Source organism: Melopsittacus undulatus, chromosome 4 (assembly GCF_012275295.1).
Source record: "Melopsittacus undulatus isolate bMelUnd1 chromosome 4, bMelUnd1.mat.Z, whole genome shotgun sequence".
NCBI classification, from domain to species: Eukaryota; Metazoa; Chordata; class Aves; order Psittaciformes; family Psittaculidae; genus Melopsittacus; species Melopsittacus undulatus.
Window position 1 is genome coordinate 94492214 of NC_047530.1, and position 15513 is coordinate 94507726.

Below are 15513 nucleotides of genomic sequence, written 5' to 3' on the forward strand. Positions count from 1 at the left end.
TGTCTTCTGACTGCAAAAGAGTAAAGGGTGAAGATGGCCATGGGAAGAGCTTAATATGTGGCTGCTGCATCCTTTTGGAATGGACTTCATATTCCCATCTCCCCTCTGGGGTAAGAGCAATGGGTTTCCATTGCTTTGGGATGGGATTTTTTTTTTTTTTGGATGTAGGATGGATGTAAGTCACGTGGAGTCAGAGGAGCTCTCCCTGTGGGATGGCTGTGTGTGTGAGGAACTCGCAATCTCTTATCCCTCTGGAAAAGAGTGATGGGGTCCCTCACACCGACCAAACCCTGTACAGTGGGTAATAGTTTCCAGAGATAGCTCTGCTTTGCAATCTAACTGCAAAACAGCTGGCACCTGACAACTCTTGGGGCTGCTGCCAGGGGCAGCCTGTGACTGGGAGGTCACAGGCCCCTTCTCCATAGACAGCTCCTCACTGCTGTCCTCTCCCTGAAGGCTTATGGCATGGGGTGTGGGCTGCACCCAGGCAGCGATGGCAGGAGGGGGTACTGATGGTGAGGCAGGTCCTCCCTTCTGGTAGGTGGTGTCATGGTGATAGGAAACCAGCTCATTGCTGAAGTTGACCCTCTCCACAGTGGATCCAGGTGTGCCACAGCAGGAGCACCGGCAGCCTAGGAGATTGCTGAAAGCCCGCCTGAAGTCTGCATTGAAAGCATAGATCACTGGGTTCACTGAGGAGTTGGCCCAGCCAAACCACACAAAGACATTGAAGGTGGTTTGGCCAACACAGGGTAACTGTCCTTCATAGCCTCTCTTGAGCTCAGGCTGGCAAAAAGGCAGCAGGCAATTGAGCAGGAAGAAGGGCAGCCAGCAGCAAACGAAGACTCCCATTATGATCGAGACGGTCTGCAGCACCTTGGTCTCCTTGCGCAGGGAACTCCGCAGAGAGGAGGTTGGCTCCTTGCCGTGAGCTGGCCACTGCCCCCCTGCTCGCTCAAGGGTAGAGATACGGCGGATCTGGGCCTGGGCAATTCGATAGATCCTGGTATAGGTGATGATCATGATGGCCACAGGAATGTAGAAGCTGATAAGTGAAGAGGTGATGGCATAAGTACGATTCAGGCTGACATCACAGCGGGGTGTCCCAGGCAGCCAGGAGCCTGGATAACTTCCCTCCTTGGCTTTATGCCAGTGTAGCTGCACTGGAATGAAGGAGATGAGGATGGAGAGAGCCCAAGCAGTGGCTATCATGGCACATGCAAGGCCCTGTGTCATCCTGCGCTCATAGCGAAAGGGACTGGCAATGGCCCAGTACCTGTCCAGGCTGATGATGCAGAGATGGAGGATGGAGGCAGTGGAGCACATGATGTCGAAGGCCACCCAGGTGTCGCAAAAGCGGCTGCCAAAGAGCCAGGAGCCGTCAGCCACTTCAGTGACTGCCTTCCAGGGCATTACCAGGAGGGCCACGCAGAGGTCCGAAACGGCCAGCGACAGCACGAACCAGTTGGTGACCTTGGCACGCAGGTGTCGGAAGCGCAGCACGGCCAAGCACACCAGTGCGTTGCCCACCAGCGTGCTCAGCACCAGGGCGCCCAGGAGGCACCCGGTGAGGACCCGCAGCGCCTGCGGGCCACCCCCTTCTGCCGCGGTCCCCATCAGGGGGGCTCCTCCTGTCGCTGCTGCCGGCGCAACGCTCCCCGAGGCGCCGGCGGGACCCCTGGCAGCCGGCGCCGTCCGCGGCTGGGAGGGCGCCCGTCCGCGGGGGCATCTCCGTCCGCCGTCTGCCTCAGTTCCCCCCGCGAAGGCGGCGGGCTGCCCCGGGGCTACTCACCGCGCTGGTGCAGCCTCGCAGCGGCTCCTTCAGAGGAAGGGACCGTCCCGCTGCGGCGGCAGCGCGGGGCGGGAGGGGAGCGGTGGGGTGCTCGGGGTCCCGCGGCTCTCTGCCTGCAGCGCCGGGATGGGCGAGCAGCAACTTCAAGCGTGCCGCACGGCCGGAGGGAGAGGAGAGCCGGCGTTCCGATGGAGCTGGCTGCCAGGGGAGAATGGCGTGGAAAGGCTCGAGCGACCTTCGTAATGGCACGGAGGGAGACTTCCCCGAAGCATCACCCTGGGAAGAGCCTTTTTTCTTCATCAGAGTGCACTTGTCGAAGTGTTAGGGACGAGGATCTGGCGTTTTCCAAGCATCTTCTTTTGGAGACCACGATCGTATTTCGGGTTTCTTAAAGAGCAGGATAGCACTCGGCATCTGCTTACATTGAGAATGATACCAAATCTGGGTATTAGAAGCTGTGTTTTTCACCAAAGCAGTATTTTGCTTTTTTTTTTTTTTTTTTTTGTTTGTTTTGAATTGAAACTAAAACAGTAGAAACCTAACACATCTCTAGTTCTGCATTTTGGCAGAAGGTTCTTCATGCATTTCCTCAGACACAAGCACCCAAAACCTGCCTCTTTATTTTCAGCTAGAGGCGTTTCCGGATGTATTTCAACAGTCTTCTATTTGCTTTTATAATAATATGCATGTTGTCATATAAATGTCTTGCATATATTTGCAACCTACTTTCAAAAAAGTATCCTAATGCAAATAGGTTATAAGCCTTTATTTTGGAAGAACTTATCCAGTAATCCTGTCATGAGAAAAAAGATTGGGATCTGAATAGAAAATATCAGCTCATATCATTAATTAAGGCACCAAACAGGTACTTGGTTTTAGATGAGGTATTTTATGTTTTCCTTTTGCCTCCTAATTAAAACAGTTACAATATTCTTGGTAATTAGAACAGAGACTGGAAATCTTTAAAACAAATTTTGAACAGCAGAGCCAGCAGCTCAGCCTGTAAAACTCAGCATATTTACAGAAAAACTAGCTGGGTTATACACATTCATAACAGATTGTTAACATTTGGTCATGTTTTTTAAGATTCTAGTTGCTTCGTGCCTTGGAGACCACAGTCTTCATAATGCAGCCCACTGTGTTATTCCTGCTGTGACACTGAAAATTGGAATATGTTTCTTGTTCATGCGTTTGTCTATAAGACTAACAATTCAAACAATTCATCTAGAATCTTCTCTGAGATAAAATATATACTTTGTTCAAACAGCAATAGCTGACCAAATAGCATAAGCTGTAAGATAACAGCCAACTCCACACCTTGACTTATTTAGAATTGTTTGTAGTTCCACATACATGGATTTTGCCAGCATCTGCAAACCACAGTAAGTCTCTGCCATTCCAATACTAAGGACTAAATCTTAGTTTGTGAGGATTATTTATACACTTGCTAATTTGACTCATTAAATTTACTCTCATTCAACAATCAATCAAATATCCCTGAAGAGCAGAATATAGTTGTAAAGAATCGTAAGGGACAGTAGATGGAATTAAGGCAATATAGCATTGAGAAGGAAAGAGCAATGCTTTTGCATATTCAGCAGATAGTAGTGCTTCAGGGCTCTGCAGGGGAAGGTAGCTAGTATTATTCTTATAAAAACAACTGTTTTCCGTGTCTCTGTGTACCTCCAGTTCCCAGGATCTCATTATACTCTATAAATATCTCTAGCTCCTTTTTAGCATGCATTGTAAAGGGGAGCATATGTGATCATGCTGGTTTGTGTGCATATTTTTTATGCAAGTTCCCTGCCTCAAATTTTTGTGTCTGTTGGCTGAAGTAAAATCTGTCTGAGAGGGAGATATCTTTAAAAATTAATTTCCTACAGTTGTAATTAAAGTAGGCATCTGGGTAGAAGTCAGAAGCCCTACTCATATCCTCACTGACAGGAAGGTTGCACTGCACACTCAGTCCTTATTAAACACTACATTGTGAATGCTCTTCTAAAGAAAACATCAACAGCCACATTCATCTTAGATACAAGAGGATCCAAGTGCAGGATGCAAATGCTTAAGGAACTATACAGTGAGTCAGTGGCAAAGACAGGAATAGAAACATTCGCCTGCTCTTATTCCTATATTGGGCATGATGGAGTGAAGTGTAAGCTTACTGGAGAGGGAGGAGAGACATGGGGGAAAACACAAGTCTGGGGGAAAACACAAGTCTGTGTGAAAACCAGTGTATGCAGTGAACTGAAAATGCTTTGATTTTAAGGCACATAGCTGTTTCTTGAATGGAAACAGCTATGGATGGAACAGGAAAGGTCTGAGTAGCCTCTCGTGACTCCAGAAAATTGCAAGCTCATTCCATTTGTGAAAAAATAAACTTACCCAGAGAATATACACAAAATATACTGTAATGTATATAATGTCTTGATATTGTACAGTTTTAAACACAGTCACTGTATTCAAAATCTCTCTCTCCATGAAGAGAAAGAAGGAGGCCTAAATAGACCTATATAAGAAATGAAAATCAGTTTCCTTCTCCTTCCCCTTTTCTACTTCTTATCTTACTTCCTTCTTGTAAAACTATCTCATCCTAGATTCAGTGCTCACATGTTATGAATAAGAGAAGATCTGATTCAGAATATAAAATTAAGCCTTTAATGGTTTTCTATGATTGCATTCGGAGCTCATGCCTCTGCCTATGTCCCTGATACACTCGCTGAGCAACTGAAACAGGTCAAAACTCAGTGTTCAACAGGATGGTATTTCAACCCAAGCCTCAAGGTGCATCCTGGAAGGCCACCACACTTCTTGTGTCCTGTGCTGTCGTGCTGGAGTTGGCGGAGGAGAAAGAGCCTCCAGCAGGTTAATGGCAGGGTCCACACTGTGCTTGCAGCTGTGCACAGACTAATGCCAAACCTCACTGACACTACGTGGTCTCTTTAAAGAGGATGACTTTAGATTTCAGCCACATTTGTTCAATGCAAATCATTGCTGTTTTGTCAAACAAATGTCATACCAGCAGTGATTAATTAAATAGTTCATTTAATTTTGAAATCTTGTTCAAATGGGGGAGCGTTATTATAACCGAGTTCATGAAGTGATATAATTCTAAGGAATGAGATCACATTGTGTAAAGATGTGTTGAGGTACTGGTAAAATGATGCTCTGAACAAGCTGCTTTCCTTGCAGTCTGAAAAACCGTTGACAGTATGTGAATCAGACTAAACTGAGGTTTGTGACTGCCTTCACAGCTACTTTTGGGGGCTGAGTTTAAATGTCTTGGAACAAAATGTTATTGAAGGTGATAACATTGCATCTGAAGCCAGTACGATTATCTGTTTCCCCATTTCTGTGTAGCTAAGGAATCTAATCAATTTTGTACACTTTTGTGTGTGTACACTTACCATCTTGGATTTATATATTATATTAATGCTTTCAATGCTATGTGAGTTTTGTGAGCTTGATCACAGACTGCTAATCAATTTGTACAGTGAATTTACTGAAAAATAATGATCTTTCTATTACAGAGATATGGATTTGCTGTATGAGTGAATTGGAAGCCACTAAATAATTAATTGTTTCAGAAACTATCTGGAGAAGTTAAAGAAAGAATAACTAAATCGACAGCTAAGTATCAAAAGCATGTTTAGTTCAGGCTTAACAGAAATAATTTGAATTTGTGATGTCCAGTACAGAGTCCACTGTAGCCATTCACATCATTTGAAGTTAATGTTCTTACTACAGTTTTACTATGAGTTGCTTAGTAAATCAACTCCTGAGTTTGGGATATCTTCAAGATTTAATAAGGGAGAATAAAAGTGATGTAGTATCTAACTAAGTTACTTTTTTGGGAAAAATGCCTGGCTTCTCTTCTTACATACAGGCCGGAGTTGTCAAATTCACTTTTTGGAAAGGCCTTCCAAGCATAGCTGTATGATAGCTTATGAATACCAGTCTGTGGGAATGCTGTGACACTTTCATATGATGTAATTTGGAAGACGGTCCCTATTTGCAATTGGGATTTCCTTGTAAAGGCATTAGGAGAGCATGAACTACAGATAGATGGCTTTTCTGCAATACTTCCTGGTATCACAGTGCAATGGGTACCCAGCAGTGAAGATCCTACTTCTTGCGTATTTGGACCACTAAGCAGCTAAACAGATTTCCTTAAGAGACAGAGAGGTTTCTTATTTTGTCAATCTGTCATGAAGGATAATATTTAAAGAATTTTAAATGTCAAAGAACAATTGACATCAATTCTCCTTTCTTGCTATTTTGGCAAAATCAAGGTAGTATTTTAAACCAGCTCAGCAAGGGATGATGGCTCTTCGCAGAAACTTTGCCAATGAAATCCTTTCCTACCATAATCAGTAAGGTAGTTTATTGTAGTGTGGTTGACAAATTGATGGGGTGCAGGGTCTCTGCTTCATGTGTGTATTTGGTTTATATAATCTAAACAGAGTGGTTCTGTGTTCTTCTAGTGACTGCATCCCTCAAGCTTTGCCTAAATTGAGCTGTAGGTGTGTGCTGCAGCATGCCCCAACATCATCATCCAGACGGGGAATGTCATTAGAGTATGGCTCTCTTCCTGCTGTTGTATGCAAGTTTCCTTCCTGTGGCTGCCAGCATGCCCAGGGAGTGGCAAGATTAGCACACACTGGAGTCTCTCACTGCAGCTCGTTCAGGACATATTTAGGCTGCATACACAAGAGTATTTGGACCTAAAAGTTTGGAAGTTTTCAGAGTTTTGTCAGCATAGAGATCATGGATGTTCATTAAGGACCTGATACTGGCTTCTAGCAGATACTGAGGCATTTGGTTAAGTTCTACTGAGCTGTCCTTTTCAATCCAATGCCTTGAGTAAATCCCTTATTGAGAATGACTGAAGACAGCACTATAGAGTTCTAATTTAAACACAAGTGCACTATTTCAACCTGTCAGGTCTCACACAAAAGCTGCATGTTTTTGCAAATGGCCTAATCACTTCGTCTGTAAGTTCTTTCAGAGTTCTTGGGTATGCCACCTGGACATGATGACTCTGGCTTTTAAAATTATAGGATTGCTCACATTTACCTTATAGCTACTCTTCAGACTGAGAGAATGCTTCATGTTCACTATTAAAGATTAGGTCAAGGGTAGCTGTCTTCCCATCATGTTCTCCAATTTAGAACTGAAGTAGAGAAGACAACATTCCCTTCCTAGGACTGCTTAAATGTTTCTTTGATTATTCCCTTTAACCTCTAGTGACAGAGAAAATACATAGGTCTATTTAGGGCCATACCAACCCTTCTAATTCCTTTCTTATCTTCTGTCAGCTATAGTTTACTATTCCTCAGGCTGTTTTCAGTAGTTAGTTTCGGAGCTGGACTCCAGAACCCAAATGGACTACACTTTGGCTTAGCTGTCACTGGACATGGATCATATAGCTACGTTGTTTTTTAGGCCAATTACTTTCCTGGTATTCAGAGGGATGTATCTCTTTGAATGTCTCTGTGATTTCCTCAAGCAACAGCTAGTGCTAATATAAAGATTCTGTCTCCTTCACTATTCCCTTATTTGAGCATTTTTTATTAGTTTTGTCATTCTATGGAAGTCTGCCTGTTCACGTATATTTAAAGTGTTAGCACATGACTACTCTAAATACTAGCTACTGTAAATATCAAAATATATTTAAGTAATAAACTGTTTTAAAAAATAGATGGAACAATCTTTAAAAAGCTATAAATACTGAAAGACTGAAGCAGTATAGGAGGTTCAATCAACTGTCATTTGAATTGCAATTTTAATGTGAATAGCATTAAAGAAATCAACAACTAATTTGAAAGGGTTTGCTTTGCAAAGCAATGTTTTATAACTGTACCTTTAACCTGAGCTATCTTACTTCAGATTTCTATTTAATGCTTTCTGTTAACTATACCTAAAAAAAAATAAAGAAATTTAACATCTCTAGACTTCCTTCAAATAGTCAAATAAATTCAGTACTGTGCTGAGAAACATTTACTAATGGAAAAAATCATTCTCTCATTTCACCACAGATAAAGCTAAAAAGTGTCTTTCTCCTTGATTTTAGTCTACTGTGTAAGGCTTAGTTTAAAGGCAAAATCCATGTTTTGAGCATCCTGCTTTGCATGTTTTCAGTAGATCACCTTTGGAGATGGGATCTTTCTGATCAGCTTCAGTAATTCAGCCTGTTCTTCAGAAAAGTTCTGTGTTGATATCACACTGATAAGATCATCCTATTGTTTTCTTTTATCAAGATATTATTCTCCACAAGTAGCATGAGTGTCTTGGGTTTTCCCAGTGGCCCAGCTTTTTTCGGGTCCCTTGCTTATCCCTCCCCAGCATAGTTCCAGTTAGGTGCTTCCACCAAAGAGACCATGGCTGGCATTTTTCCCCTCTGGCCCACTGGTTTTGAATTTCCTGAGAGAGTGACAGTGACCCAACTCAGGTATTTTTCACTCAGCACCTTCAAAGCCAAATACCTTTGAGCAGGCATCCTTCACAACTCAGGCGGGGATGAAATGCCCACTGTGACATTTAGGTACAGTGCAAAATACAGGAGGTAAAACCAGAATCTTTGCTGTCCAGGCAGCCCTGTGACAGTGCTCTTGACTCCTGATCTTGAGCACCATACACTGGCAACCATAGGGCACCCTGTAAGGCATACCTGTGACTGCAGGTATGGTGGGGTTGAGTTGGCTCCTGACACAGCCCATAATTTAGGAGGCGGAAAGATGGTTTTAATACAGTCTTTGTTCTCTTGCACGAGCTGCATATTTGAGTTGCACAGCTTAAAAGCCAACAACATGTCCAGCTGCTTGGGTATGTTGTGACAGTGGCTGACTTTTCCCACAGAGGCAGTAAAGAGTTTTTAATTTTGCTTTTTAAAAAGAAATGAAAAATGCATTACACTGCTATAGTAATCAGTACCTATGTTATTTTAGCTAGTGTTTAATCTAGATTAAAGTCATCAAGTTAATAATAATGTGAAAGCCAGTCTATAATGAAATGTTGACTATTTCAAAATGTTACCTCCATGCACTTTAGGATACAAAGGCTTCATTAACTGTCATTGCATTCATAAAACAAGCTTTAGGATTAAAAGTGCAATCCATCATCTCCAATAGAGGGCACACACAGCACTTTGCAGAATGAAAGCTGCTTTTACCAAGTTGATGTGGCAGAACTATTAACAAATCATATTCAGACTCCTATAGAAATGAATAATTTTCGCTACACTTCTGACAAAAAGTTATCTGCTAACTTGGAATTTATTTCTTTGATTTGCTTCAGAATATGCAGGTTTTAATTATTCAGAAGATCAGTGTGAGTTTTCCTTCCTCTTTTGCCCATGGCCCCACAATGTGTAAATGCTGTTTTGAGAGATGTCTGATATTTTCAAAGGGTAGACTGCAAATGGATTTTCTGTCTATACAGAACAGTGCTCAGCACTCAGGAAGTGCAATTTAGTCTCTATTCAAAATTATTTAAATTTTAAAGAATTTCAGAAAGCCACAGCATTGTTTTTTGGTTTGTTTTGTGTCTACTTTGGCTTGTTTTGTGTCTTCTTATTTTAGAGTTATAGTGAAACAGAGGCCTGTCAGGAAGCTGGAAGGCTTTCTAGCACCCAGCAGATGTGACACATGATAGCCACTGAATTTCAGTGTTTCACAAGGACCAGTTCAATTTCTCATCTTGCTAAAAGTCTGCATGCAGGCACTCAAAACTGGTTTGACTACACAGCCAGACAACACAGGGATGATGTGCAATTTTTTCTGTCCTGTACTTGCCACTAGTAAGGCTTAGTGCTTAGATAACCTGTGTTTGAGGAATAAAAGCCAGTACACAGGATGTAAACAAGGCAGAAGTGATGCCAGGAGCTAGATAAAAGACTTTTGAAGGCTTCACAACCCTATATTCACCCTTCTTTCTTTGAAGATTCCACATCCCTACAAGCTATCTAACATGTATTTTTGAGCAATCTGGATTCCTCTCAAACACTCGTTTGACACACAAACTTTCTATTATGAAACCTAGGCTATCAGCCCACACTGGCAAGCAATATCAAGCCTAATTTACCCACTTCCTGCAAACTCATGGCTGGACTAAAGCATTTAAAGTAATTTGGCATTGATGTTCAAGGGTAGTTAGAGACATGTGGGCATGACAGATAAGGTCTCCACAGCCTACACCAGCTCCTTTGGAAATTGATTCAGATTCAAGTTCTTGTTCTTTTATCTTCAAGGTTTTCTCAGATTTCACGCAGGTAAAGGCCACAAAAAATATTCACATAAAGATTATGGTTAATAACTACTTGGTAACTGTCACTCGTCCGAAAAAAATCCATCCTGCAGGGTGTTTGGTTGCAATCTTTGTCCCAGAAGTTCCAGCACCTCACATACCTTGCCATCTAGTGCTCCATACTGCTTCTCTAGCAAAAGCTGAGCAAATTTGTGTTTGAATACAAAACATAAACAGAAGTCTTTGTCTCTAGTATGTGTCTTTCACTGTAGTAGAACATGACAAATATTAGTTGCATTGGCTATACTTTGATTGCATGGTAAGTATTTCCCATAAGACACCCCAACCATTTAGACTGGGGACAGATCCCTTTCAGACTTTCCTTGGCTTTCCATCTATGGAAACTGTTGCAGGGGGCAGCATGAGGTATGATTAGCTATTAACATTGAGTCAGGATGAAAGAACATATACTCCTGGAGCTGAGAAACGAGAAGTGTTCCACTGTCCCACAGTTCAGACATAGCCATTATGTAATGGCTGTGCCTACAGCCATTACTTAATGCAGTGCTGGATTAGGACACCATAGTGATGAGCAGAGCATAAAAAACTCTGGTGTTGCTGAGTACAGAATCACTCAGCAAAACCAGCTTTCAGTGCTGTCTGGAAGATAGCTCAGGATATGCGTAGGATGCAACACTGCATAACTAGAAAGAGATTAATTCTGCATAGTAAATATATGCCTCCCCCCCCCCCCCCCCCTTTTTATCCATCCATGGTGCAAAGTGCTACATTTTTGTTTTTATAGATAAACATTTCTTAGTAAATATATTCAACAATGGCCTTAATAAATGATAGACGTAAGAAGTTTCTCCCCTTCTGCACTGCCTGTGATTAGCCCGTTGTACTGCCTGTGCCTGGCTGCAGCATTTCCTAAGGGACTCTCTGCCAGTTTAATGCAGTTTAAACACAGAGCAGTAAATTGAACCTTACCCTTTCCAATCATTCCCTGTTATTCTGTTTGCCCAAGATAAGGGAAAACTGTTCTTTTAAGTATAAACTCTTGCTTACTACCATTTAGGACCTGGTTCAGCATTCACAAGCAGCACTTTGTAGACTGAGGCAGACAAGTCTTGCTTCCAGTGGATTATGTATGTATATACATCATCCAGCTTCATGTGCTGTGAAGCCAGCAGAACTGCTAGGACTGTAAAGTAACATGGCAAAAAACAACTGAGATGGTGTAACAGCAGGCAGGATTAGAAAGGTGAATGCATGGCCAGGAGCTGGGACAGAGTAGGGTCTGCTCACACCAACACTCTCACTGAAAAATTGTTCACTCATTTGCTCTTCTACACCCTGTGACAATTTCTTCAAATTTCTATGGAAGGTTTGAAAGCTTCTATGCTGGTTATCATAAAACTAAATTAAAAGGTTTTACCTTCAGTTCTCACTGAATTCAGGAGGAAAGCCTCTTTCAAGTTCCATCTGTTCTTCTTAATGGAATTCTGTAGCCACTAAATTTAGTGGACAGAATTCCAGAGCACCCAGGACTTGATTCTTAGTCTGGGCAGCTAATTTTATAGTCATGCTGTATATAATACGTGTAGGTTCAGGGCAGCATAAAATCAGATCAATTAGATTATTCCTAAATATTTGCTATGAATTTAAGAAGCAAAAAGAACATATTTGGAGGATGTAAGATGGAAAGACAGAGCCCTGTTTTCATAGCCTTCAACTTGCTTGACAACACTTTCTTTATTCCTATTTTTAATTTAATAACACAAATACAATAGGACTTGGCAAAAAAAAAAAACCAACCAAACCAAAAACAAACTAGCAATATTTCTTCCCCCTGCTTTTACTTTATCAGCCATAGAAGTGATTTTATCAGTATTAGCGATACAGTGAGCAAACAGAGCACAAGTCTGAGGCAGGAATTTACTGTAATCACCATGGGGGAAGACTAACAAATCTTTATCACCTACATATTGACTTTGGAAAAGTAAACATTCTCATTGCATGTGACCATAAATGTTGGTAGAAAAAGTGCAAAGTAGAGTCCATGAAGTTGAATGAGCTCCCACAAAAATATTTTCTGTTGTAGGCTAAGGACCATGTTGATATCCTGCCTGAAAACAGGAAAGGGTTGAGGCAGAATAAAAATGATTTAAAATGGGCCTAATTAGTGTATGAAATAAGGGAGAATTGTTGTTGGTCCTAAACAAACCAAACCAAACCCAAAGAAACCCAAAAGGGTTAGCTGGAGAATAACTAGCCGAAATATTCTCAGGGAAAGGAGCAAAAGACAGATCTCTGCTTCATTACAGTGACTCACCTTTCATTTCATCCCAAAAATATGACTCCACTAACAACACAGGGTTACTGCTTGAGTGAGTGAGGATCTCAGGCTGAGGAATGTGAGATCCTGTGTTGCCTGTTTTCCCTTATCTGCTCCTTTTATTCTATTTCATCTGTGTCTGCTCTCTGCTGGCTTGCACCTATTCCTTCAGTGGATCTCAAAGGGTGGGTTTGAACAAAATGGAAAACTTACAGTTTCTGTGAACCCAACCTGAGGTTTCTGTCAGGCAGATGGACACAGCCTGTGATCAGGTGACTAACTGATTAGCTTTCCAAGAAAGAGGAAAGTAAAAGCTTTCTGGATCATAGCAGAAACAGATTTTTTTCCTATCTCTCTTCTGTTCTGTTAAGAATCAGTGTAATTAAATTTCTGGTTTGGATGTGGTAATAAAGACTTCTGTTTGCTTATATCTTAACCTGGTTTCAGGTACGGGTGGTTCCTAGACAACTCTCTGTTCCTATGAGGTTACTGACATTTAAACCAGGACTACAGGGATATGTTAGGAGTCCTTAGCTTTTGAGTATCTTGATGGTGATATCCAGCTGATAACAAAAATCTCTACATAGGGATGTCATCTGCAGAAACCGCTCTGGTAGTGGTCAGCATTGGAGGTTACATGGAAGGAGAGTCTTTCAGTGATTGTCATTAACCTGCAAAGCAAACAACCTCTGCTAGTCTTTAGCAGAGCAATGGCAAATATAGCTTACCTCATTGCAGTGCTTAGGGAGGTTTTGGTGCTGTTTGAACCACAGCAAGAATAAGCATGTACCTAAGGAAAGAAACACAGGTTGAATTATCTTAACACAGATATAGAGTGTGTTTGATCCACAAGCAGTGTAATTTAATTATAGGACTGCAGCATGACTAGGAGTGTGCTAAGGAGAAGCTTGAAGTGTGCAGGAGTCTGCTGTACTTCATGTCTCTGAACATCTTAATTAATTGTTACATTCTGTGATAAGATCCTGCCTAGAAGGCTTTGTATTAAAAGTGCAAACTGCTATTTGTGGGGTGTAATGATGTTCTTGCCAAAGTAGCATTTCCAAAGAAGCAACTGAACTGCCAAAGTGCACAACTATACTGCAAATGCAAGAACATCTGAGGTTTTGGGAGCCCTAGGGTACAGTTATTCTTATATATTGATTTGAGGAAGCCATTCCATGTTTTAATTACAGACGTAAAGAAACAGCAGTGGGAAACCACTAAATACAGTATTGGTTATGTTGTAACTATTAAATGTGCATTTCAGTTATTAGCATTGGTTGGTACAAGAGGTAAGCTAATATCTGAGTCCTTACTATGTTGTTCTTTTGAGAACCAAAACCCAGTGATAGGCATTGGCTATTTTTCTGTACAGGCTGTTTTTGTGGGTTTGTTTTGTTTTTTTAAGAGAGTAGTGCTGTTTCTCAGCACTTATTTCATCAGGAACGAATTGTAAATCAACAGTTTCCTTGTTCACATTTTCCAGAACTACAGAGTGTGCCTGATTTACGAGTTGCAGTTTGGGAACTGGAGATAAGAACTTACATAAGAACACAAGAAAAGTAATTCCCATCAGACTAAGGATCCATTTAGCTCAGTATCCTGCCTCCAAACCAGAGGCTGGGGGTCTTTGACCACTGCTAGGAAAATGTCTGAGTCTCCCTAGGAGCACAAGCAGCTCCATGTCAGTGGTTTAAACTTTGAAATGATGGATGAGAGCCTCTGAAACTTCCCTGAGCAGTGGCATGCTGTGACTGTACTCTGCTAGATCTCTCAGTCAAGCACTGCCCAGTTTCCCCTTGAATCCTTGCAGGTGCTTTGCATTTGTAGCACCTAGTCCCAAAACCTCTCACTCTTTCTTTTCAAGCCCCTGGCTTGCATGTTGCCTATACTCTCTCTCCTGTAGACAGTGCAGATGGGCTTCTGAAATTGATTTCAAGTGAGCTAACTTGCCCCTTAGAAAAGTTCTCTCCTCATTGCCTATAGAGGGGACCTGTAAAAGTGCTGAGAAATAGGGAGGATGTGTCTGAACCTTGGACTTATTCACCTACTTGGGTTCCCTGAAGCCCATGCACAGTAGCTATAAGAAAACAAGTATATCTCACCACTCTGTAGGAAGTTTTTATGACACGTTTCCTCAAATCATTTGCTATTGTTTTCTCTGAAGAAACATAAATACAAGAAAGAGGAAGACTAACTGGAGCTTAGGCTACTTCATCTGCTGTGGTAGCTAACCCTGGGCAAAACAGTTGTCATGATTTTGGGATCAATTTAGGGACATTCTCTTTGCTTCTCACCACCAGACCTGTTAGATAAGGAAAACCATTTTTAACAATTTTATGCATAGCACTTTCAATAGCAATTTTTATGTTAAAATTTACTGGCTTATGAGGTTTTGTGTGCAGGCATTCAAAATGCAAAGCTGCGTCATCTTCTTGATGGCAAAGTGCTAGTGAAAGGAAAAAGACTTAACTGTTTACTTTCTTAGACCAGTTTTCTCAAGTTATGTCCAATATCACAGCCGGCTGGCATTTGCATTGTAATACATTAATGTTAAGGCTAGTCCAAAAAATGTTAGATATATGTGCCCAAAGAGAAAAGATGGTTCATGGTTTATGACAAAGGCATTCTTTTGAAGAGACCTCTACCAGCATTTGATGAGCAGTCTAGGTAAACATACAGTGTTACTGCAAAGTGAGAAAGTTTTGGTAATAGACTGCAGGCTTTGCAATGTAAATTCACTGTGATAAAATGGTCAAGAGAATTGTGGCCACAGCCTTTTTTTTTTGTTTTGTGGTAGAGACCAGTCCTGACAGAGCTTTTGAACTTAACTACTAAACACCTTCGCTCAAGGTGTTAAACCTTTATGAGGTTTTCAAAATGTCACACTAGACTTGAGCTCCCACGGAGATGTCAGTTTGGTGAGGGATTCAGATCACTATATTCTGCATTTCAGCAACAGGCTCTTGTTCCTGAATTAATGCCTTATGATTTTCTCCATACTGACAGTAGCACTGTGTGACTCTAGTTCTGCGAATGCCACACACCAAACTATGCAGAGTTCACAAGCTTGTGTTTTTAGCGCTGTTCACAGTATACCTTGTCATAAATGCCTGAGTAGATCCTTTGACTGTGTTCA

At 41.7% G+C, this 15513-nt stretch overlaps 1 protein-coding gene across 1 annotated transcript; it reads right to left on the reverse strand.

Moving 5' to 3' along the window:
• Positions 1-243: 243 nt before the first annotated feature.
• Positions 244-1617, reverse strand: LOC101872338 (D(1) dopamine receptor-like). The gene has a single exon (XM_005144089.2). The coding sequence runs from the start codon at positions 1615-1617 to the stop codon at positions 244-246; it is 1374 nt and encodes a 457-aa protein (XP_005144146.2).
• Between the last annotated feature and the right edge of the window lie 13896 nt (positions 1618-15513).

Coding starts and splice junctions, on each gene's coding strand:
- LOC101872338 (XM_005144089.2), bottom strand. CDS start 1,617: ATGGGGACCGCGGCAGAAGGGGGTGGCCCGCAGGCGCTGCGGGTCCTC.